Source organism: Mus pahari, chromosome 14 (genome assembly GCF_900095145.1).
Source record: "Mus pahari chromosome 14, PAHARI_EIJ_v1.1, whole genome shotgun sequence".
Classification (NCBI taxonomy): domain Eukaryota; kingdom Metazoa; phylum Chordata; class Mammalia; order Rodentia; family Muridae; genus Mus; species Mus pahari.
The window spans coordinates 65,051,829-65,060,029 of record NC_034603.1 but is presented as its reverse complement, the minus strand read 5'-3'; the positions used below and the strand labels follow the sequence as shown (position 1 = coordinate 65,060,029).

General features: G+C 55.8%; 1 protein-coding gene across 1 annotated transcript; it reads left to right on the top strand.

The window, feature by feature from the left end:
- Window positions 1-461: 461 nt before the first annotated feature.
- Window positions 462-2,811, top strand: Epop (elongin BC and polycomb repressive complex 2 associated protein). Its single transcript, XM_021212957.1, has one exon. The coding sequence runs from the start codon at window positions 921-923 to the stop codon at window positions 2,028-2,030; it is 1,110 nt and encodes a 369-aa protein (XP_021068616.1). The 5' UTR covers window positions 462-920; the 3' UTR covers window positions 2,031-2,811.
- Window positions 2,812-8,201: the final 5,390 nt, after the last annotated feature.

The window sequence follows — 8,201 nt, the reverse complement described above, 5'->3', positions numbered from 1 at the left end:
AAGCGACTCCTTGCTACACCAAGCTCGTAAGCCACCGACGCTCGGCTTCATCTTTTTCCTCCACGTTGTTTTTGAGCTTGTCTCTCTGAATTCACGGAGCTCCATTCTCTTCCAAAGGGCTGAAACAAACTTTCCCATTTTACAGATGCGGAAAAACCGCGACTTCTACGGGGTAAACAAGTGGCTGGACCTGCGACCAGGTAAAACGATCCCAGGCCATGAACAGGCCACCAGGAGCCTTGCGTCTGGCCCCTCGCACTTCCACCCGCGCGCGCCTAAATCCACGCGTCCCTGCTCCCCGCCCTCCAGCCCAGCAGCTCCGGTCCACGTGTGTGTGTCTGTGTGCGGAATGGGGACGGGGGCCGTGCCGCCAGAGGGGTGGGGTCTACGTGACGTCAGAGCAGCAGCGACCAATCAGAGGCGGGCTCGCAGCCGCGGCGCTGGTATTGGGGCAGCGAGGGGGCAGTTCTCTATAACGCGGTCTCCGGAGCCAGCGGGGAAGAAAGAAGCTGAGAGGGCGGAAGGCGCCCTCCCCGCCGCTGGGCCCGGGCACCGGGCGCCGGGCCGGGGTCCTTCCCGCCGGCTGCGAGCGCCGGCTGCTTTGTTTGTCCCCGCCTCTGCGTTGAGGGGGCTCGTGTCGGGCGCTGCGCCGGGAACGCGGCGGCAGGAAGCGCGACCGATTGCACCGGGGACGCGCGGGGACCCAGGAGTCCGGCCGCGGCGAGGGCCGCGTGACGATACCGAGGAGAGAGCCGGAGCGCCGCCGCGGGCTCCCGGTGGCGGGCCCCGGACGCCCGTGAGCACAGACCTCCCCGTCGACGGGGGGCGATGTTCCCCTGGCCCGCGGGCTCTTCGGGCCGCCGGGGTATCCCGCCGTTGGGACCAGGGCCCCCGCAGTGGGCGACCCCCAAGGCTGCTCCATGGAGACTCTGTGTCCTCCTCCCCGCCTGGCAGTGCCTGCTTCCCCGCGGGGGTCTCCCTGCTCGCCTACGCCCCTGAAGCCGCGTCGGGGGACCCCAGAGTTCTCCCCACTGTGCCTGCGTGCCCTCGCCTTCTGCGCCCTTGCCAAACCCCGGCCGTCCTCCCTGGGCCTGGGGCCTGGAGAGCTGGCTCCGCGGACCCCGGTGCTGCTGGGCCCCCCGGCCTCGCCATGCACAGGAGGCTGGGCCGCGGACGGCCTGAAGCACCTCGGGGGACAGGCCGGGCGGCCGAGCGACGTGAGCTCCCCGGCCCGCGAGGATGCAAACGTCGCGGTGTGCCCAGGCGGTGGAGAGGAAGAAGAGGGCGGAGGCGGCTTCCCGCACTTTGGCGTTGGTTCCTGCGCACCTCCGGGCCGCTGCCCTGCTCCTATGCGTCCTCAGGACTCTCCGACCAGCCCCGCCTGGTCCCCGCCCAGGCCAGCCCGGGGTCTTGATGCAGCTAGCAGTCCGCCCCTTGAGCCCGGCTCCCCGCCTCCGTTGCCACCTGCGGGCCTTTCCCCGGAGCCTGCGCCTTCCGAGCTGCCTGTGCCGGCCTCCGTGGCTCCAGGGGGTGGAGACCCTGCGCCGACCGCGCCTGAGGCACCCGCGCTCAGCCCCTCGACGGCAGACGCAGCGCCGGACCCGCCCGGCGATCTCCGTCAAGAACATTTCAACCGCCTGATCCGCCGTTCGAAACTTTGGTGTTACGCGAAGGGGTTCGCCCTGGACACTCCAAGTTTGCGCCGAGGGCCCGAACGGCCCGCGGCCAAAGCCCGGGGAGCAGCCAAGAAACGACGGCGGCCAGCGCCGCCCCCGCGCAGTGTGCAGCCACGGCGGCCCGTCCCGACGCTTCCTACATCGAGCACCTTCAGCCTCCTTGACTGCTTCCCCTGTCCCCCAGCTCTGGTGGTGGAAGAGAACGGAGACCTAGGGCCGGCTTCCTCGCTTCGCCTCCAGGGAGACGCCAAGCCGCCGCCTGCCCACCCGCTGTGGAAGTGGCAGATGGGAGGACCCGCTGTCCCTGAGCCCCCGGGCCTCAAATCCTGGTGGGTCAACTTGGAAGAACTCTGAACGTCCGACCTCTTCTATCCGGGGGCAAGTTGGATTCTCCGGACAGACTGAGAGCTCCAGGAGGGAGCCTCGCTTCTAAAATTTGGCTGTTCTTTGCTTTGCATTTTATGGGCTGTGGCCCGCGGGACCTCAAATGACAGTGATCTTCAAGCACCCGAGAGGTCCGGCTGATGCTCTTTCTACTCATCTTTGTGGAGGATCCAAGGACTGGCGTCCAGGAAAGCCTGCTTAGTGACCATCTCCGTCCTCCCCGCGGGCGGGCAGAGCCTTCACCGCAGGGGAGCACAGCGGCTAAGGCCCGAAGACCAAAAGAAAGGGACAGAGGGACGGACCTTGGTGATGGACAAACCGGTTGTTTCCATGTTTGAATGAGGGTCGGTTTAGCGGTGTGGGGGCTGTGGTTGGGGTTTGAAGGTGATTGACAGCTCCCCGGGGGCATCCCCCACCCCCACTGCCCAGATCTTTAACCCTTTACACCTCCCCTTTTTCTCTTCCTAGTCCTCCCCCTCCCCAAGTTCAGGTGATTCTTCCCCTGTCAAGATCTTCAGTCTCAGCCAGCAGACTTTACCCTTTAGTCCAGTTTTGGAGTTTCCCTTTGCGGGAAGGTTGGATGAAGGAAAGAGACCTCCAGCCCCAGCGTTCTCCTCACATTCAGAGAGGAAAGGAGGGAGAGGTCCGTGCCGTGTGGCCCAAGGCTGGTTTTGCCCGGGGAAGGAGCCAAAAACTCCCTGGGAAAATGATGGAAGATGGAATAAATCAATAAAATCAGACCAAACAAGTCTTTCGAGGTCCTTGCCTCCGATTTATGGGTGGGATGGGGGCGGGTGGGTAGAAGGCTAGTCTGAATCCATACTTTGGACACCCAACGCGGGTGGGTACAAAACAGACTGGGGGAAGGCAAGTGAAAGCGGCCCCCGGGGCGTGGAGGGAACCTGTGCTGGGCGAGCTACCTTGAGCTCTCCTTAGCCTCAGGCATTTTGGGGAGTTGTCAGGGATCTGATGGATCAGAAGGGGGCAGGGCCTGGGGGATTAGGCTTGAGGTCAGAGGTTCTGTTTTCCGGACCGAGAGGAGCTAGGCCTGGACCACGCCCCAGTCAGGACTGACTCCTTTAGTCGGAAGGGTGGAGTGGCTTTCTACACCGAGCGATCAGGTTCAGGGTAGGTGAGTTATGCAGGTTCAGGGTAGGTGAGTTATGCTGCGAGCCTGTGCTTTTGAGATCTGCCGGCTACTGAGGGCAATAAGGGCCCTTATGTCTACCTGATGCAAGTGTTCCCTCGTGACACTGGGAAGGACGTTAGTTTCTCTCTCTCTCTCTCTCTCTCTCTCTCTCTCTCTCTCTCTCTCTCTCTCTCTTGACCATGCTTTGTAAAAAAAAGTTTATCGTTTGNATGCTGCGAGCCTGTGCTTTTGAGATCTGCCGGCTACTGAGGGCAATAAGGGCCCTTATGTCTACCTGATGCAAGTGTTCCCTCGTGACACTGGGCAGGACGTTATTTTTTTTCTCTCTCTCTCTCTCTCTCTCTCTCTCTCTCTCTCTCTCTCTCTCCTCTGACCATGCTTTGTAAAAAAAAGTTTATCGTTTGCATAGAGCAGATCCTTGGGGGGAAACTCTCTTGGACCTCAGAGCTGTCCCTTCCCCCCCCCGGGGGGGTGTGAAGAGGGAAGGGATGGGTGGGTGGGCACTTTGGCTCTTTTTTTCCTTAACATCTGGCCTTTATGAACCCTGTTGACCTCCCCTCCCCCTTCCAGCTGTGTCCTGGGGAGGGAGAAGGGGGAAGGGGGAAGGAGGAGGGGAAGAGTGCTATCCATTCCGATGGGGCTAGGAATATCTGTCATCTCCCTCCCGCCCTAGCCCCTTCGCCATCCCCAGCCCCTACCCCCCCTCCCGCAGTAGGGAAAAGGGAAACAGGAGATTTGGGGAATGGGGAGAACCCCCCCACCCCCAAAAAATCAATTACAGGGGAGAAGTTGAGAAAGGCAGGCGCCACGTTCGCTCATGGTAATTTCCCTGCTTTGGTAGAGTGGTGTCTTTTGGATGGGATTTGTGTCTTTTAGCCTGTGTGGAGCTGTGGGGTAGAGATCAGCTCTGGGCAGAGTGCCTTTGAGCAACTGGAAGGGTTTAGTCTCCAACACCCTTTTGGTCAGCCCTAGAACTACCCTCTGGGCAAGGTTTAACTTGGAGACTTTCAGAGCTCCAAGCTCTGAGAAACTTCAAAGCCCTAGAAACTTCTACCCATGTTACCTAGTAGGGGCAGAATTTGGTTTTAGGTCTACCACAGCAAATCAGCACAGGGGTGATGGTTTTGAAACAGATTTTTTTTTTCCCACTCACACTTGAACAGGCCAAGACAAAATGACAGGAGTGGGTCCTGCTGCTCCTGAGGCTCTAGGGGAGAGTCCCTTCCTTGCTTTCCAGCTTCCAATGGCCCCAGGTGTTCCCTACCCTCTAGGTCTTAAGGACCTTTGTCTTAGACTTTAGAATCCACCCATATTCTACTTAGTTGATTGTGATTCCAAACTCCCACTGTTTTGAGACTGGATCTTAGCCTTTGATGGCTTGGCATTTGTGATGTAAACTAGCCAGCCCTGAAACAAGCTGGGATCCTCCTGCCTCAGCCTCTAAGTGCAGGGACTACAAGGGTGTGCTCTGCTAGACCCCATTTTCTAAGAAAGGCCACAGTCACAGGTTCTTGATGGTCAGGACATATCTTTGGGGGGGGGGTCTACCATTCATACCACCACAGAACAGTTCCGGAGAAAGGGAAGCTACTGAGGAAACATGATATAGCATGGGCTGAGATTGGGGTGCATACAGATCCTCTTCAACTAGGACCACAGTCCCTTACAGGGACTGGTTTCCTCAGGCTGCCCTTGGGGGGGTGTTAGGGTACCTCTCCTTTTCCCAGTGCATCGGAGACTCTAGAAGGGTCGGAGGAAGTGAGCCTGGGTTTCCTCCATACCTGTTCCCTTCCAGTTTGTCAGGGGTGACAAGAACACGGTTCTTGGCTTCTTACCAAGGCGTGTGTGTGTGTGTGTGTGTGTGTGTGTATGTCTATCTATCTGGACATGCTTTCATATAGCCCAGGCTGATGTTCCTAAAGGTGGCCATGAAATTCTAATCTTCCAGCCTGCATTTTCTGAGTGCTGGGGTTCAGAGGTACCCCCACTTCCATCTCATTAGCAGAGTCTCTTAAGTCCTCTCTTTTTGTCACCCAGGGTTTCTACATGGAGCGCCTGGGTTTCCTGTGCCTCCTGTCCCAGAGCCTCTGCTGCACCCCAGACCATCCTCTCCTTGGTTCGCATCTCCTCTGTTCCCCTAGTATTCTTAGCTGCCTCCCCACCTTCTGCCCCTTGCCCCTTAACCTGTTTGCAGCCTGACTTCTGCCCCGGAGAGAGTCAGAGGATGGCAGCCACACCCATGTGTCCAGTAAGCACTCCCTTTCCGGCTTCTCTGTGGCCTCTGGTAGCCATTGCTGACGCTGTCTGTCCCACTTTGCTCCTTAGGCTCCTCATCTGTCTCCCCCTTACTTTCTCCAGCGGCGTCTCCTCCCCACAGAGGCACTTTTCATCAGCTAATTATTCACTAGGACTCTCTTGCCCCCTCTCCCGAGCTTGGGTTCCTTATCTCCGGGTGGACACTGGCAACTCCTTCTATTGTCTCTGCCCACGTCAGCCCTGCAGCCCTGGTCGCTGTTTCTCTCCATCACCTCCACAAGACCCGACAGTTCGATCAGAATTCTCCTCACCCAGTTGTTTCTTTCCAAATGTGCTCTCTCACCTCCCAAGATCCATGTCACTTTTTTTTTTTTTTAAAAAAGACACAGGGTTTCTCTTAAACCCTGGCTAGCCCTGGCTGTCCTGGAACTCACTCTGTAGATCAGGCTGGCCTCAAACTCAGAGGTCCTCCTGCCTCTGCCTGTAGAGGACTGGGTGTGCATCACCCATCTGGTGTCTTCCCTCTTCTTTCCTCCTTCTACTCCCTCCCTCCTCTGACAGGATCTTCCTGCTTCAGTCCCACCATTACTCATCCCTGTAGCCCTCGCACCCACCATTTCTGTTCCAAGCTGGTTCTGTACCCACTGCTTGTGCCCTGGACTGTTGCTACAGCCATCTCTCCAGTTTTTGGACGTCTGTTTTTTCTCTGACTCCTTTCTGTCAGGCTTCCTTCTTGTTTAGTGGGTTCCCTGGCTTTATTCAATGTAATTTCCTTGAACCGTCTTCTGGGGTCTTCGTTGTTTGACCTTGACTCCCCTGTGCAGCCTGGACTACTTAACTTCATTTAACACACCACAGGGTTACTAAACTGGAAAATAACTTCTTTCCCTATATACTCCTCTCTTTACACTCACTCTCCAAAGCCCATTTGAAAGTGACATAGTTTCCATGGAAGTTTTGATTCCCCAGTTGAATGAGACCTATGCCACACCTAGATTTATTTAGTGAGAGATAGATAATCGACTTAGACAGACAGACAGACGTGGGGGTTAATGCGGATGTGGGGGTCAGAGGACAACGTTGCAGAGTTGCTTAGCTCCAGCCTCTGTTCCTTTGGTCCCAGGGATCAAACTCAGACCAACAGGCTTGCATAGCAAGGGTTTTTACATGCTGAGCCACCTCCCAGGTCTCCGACTCTTGAATTTTTATTTCCATGGAGGCACAAAGGAAAATAGAGCTTTGGGGTCATGTGCCCCTCCCTCTCCCCATGGCGGACCTGGGTCAGGATTCCACAGTGCAGTCAATATGAGTAGCAGAATGGGAAGCAAGATGTGATTCCCCTCCTTAAGGTCTCTCTCCACAGACAGACATGCTGTGCTATGCCAGGTGAGAGGATTGCCCTCTCTGGTCTTCTGTGTTACCTCTTACAACTCTGAGCAATGCTTTCATTTCCTGGTGACAGCATCTCAGAATCACTCCCAGATCTTTGAAAGCTTCTGCAAAAGGCGCTGTCCAGCTTCACAACCTCCCTACAGAATGTATTTCCTTTAAGATAAAGAGTTGGGGCTGGTCCAGTGAGATGGCTCAGTGGGCAAAGGTGGCTTGCTGCCAAGCCAAAGGACCTGAGTTCAATCCTAGAGTCCCCATGGTAGAAGAAAGGACATCTGCAAGTTTTCTGCTGACCTCCACACCCACACCACCGTGCAAAAGCACTTGCACATGTGGTAGAGCCAATGCACGAACGGATGCACGTGTACACACACACACACACACACACACACAGACACACAATTTTAAAGTTGAGCAGTAACGATGATTTTTTTCACTCCCCCGTGTAGCCATCCAGTCTCTCTTGCTTTCTTTATTCCAGGACTTGGATCAGTTCCTTGTTCACAGAAGGCAGTGAATGAATGCTTGCTTGATGTCAACTGGGTATTCCAGGGACCCCACAGTCAAAAGAGCGGCGATTTGCCACAGTGCAGTTCCTGAGCTTTCCCACAAGATGTCACTGTCTGCAAGCACCTGCTGGACCTTGGGTGCGGATAGAGGATGAAGAAGAGATTAGTTCTCACTGAGTGCCTCGATGCGCTGGCCCCTAAGAGAGACCCTGAAAAATGGTGATGACTTACAAGGCCTCTGACCCTAAGAACTTAAAGTTGATGTTAAATGCTATGCATGAGTTGTTTTGCTTTCTAAACATTAAAGAGTACCTGTTCACCAATTGAGGAAATGAGGCTCTGAGAGGCTAATTGAATGCCTGAGGTCACACAGCGTGTGGAGGAGCTTTCATCCAGAGTTGACCTGTTTTTCTCCTAATAGCTACTATCATACAGTCACACAGTAGGTTCTTTGACAGCTCTTGCTGGGAGCTGTGCATTGTTCTGATCTGAGTGCCTTGTTGTTGTTGTTGTTGTTGTTGTTGTTGTTTCACTCTCCCTAGCTGGCCTGGAACTTACAGATCTGCCTACCCCTGTCTCCCAAGTTGTGTACCATCACACCTGGCTTATTCTAAGTGTTCTCTCTCTGTGTGTAGGGGAATGTGCATGGTTGCCATCGAGCTCATACATGTGGAAGTTAGAGAATACCTTTGTGGAGTTGGTTTTAGAAGTCACAGCTCACCGGGTGGTGGTGGCACACGCCTTTAATCCTAGCGCTCCAGAGGCAGAGGCAGGCAGATTTCTGAGTTCGAGGCCAGCCTGGTCTACAAAGTGAGTTCCAGGACAGCCAGGGTTATA

Coding starts and splice junctions, on each gene's coding strand:
- Epop (XM_021212957.1), top strand. CDS start 921: ATGGAGACTCTGTGTCCTCCTCCCCGCCTGGCAGTGCCTGCTTCCCCG.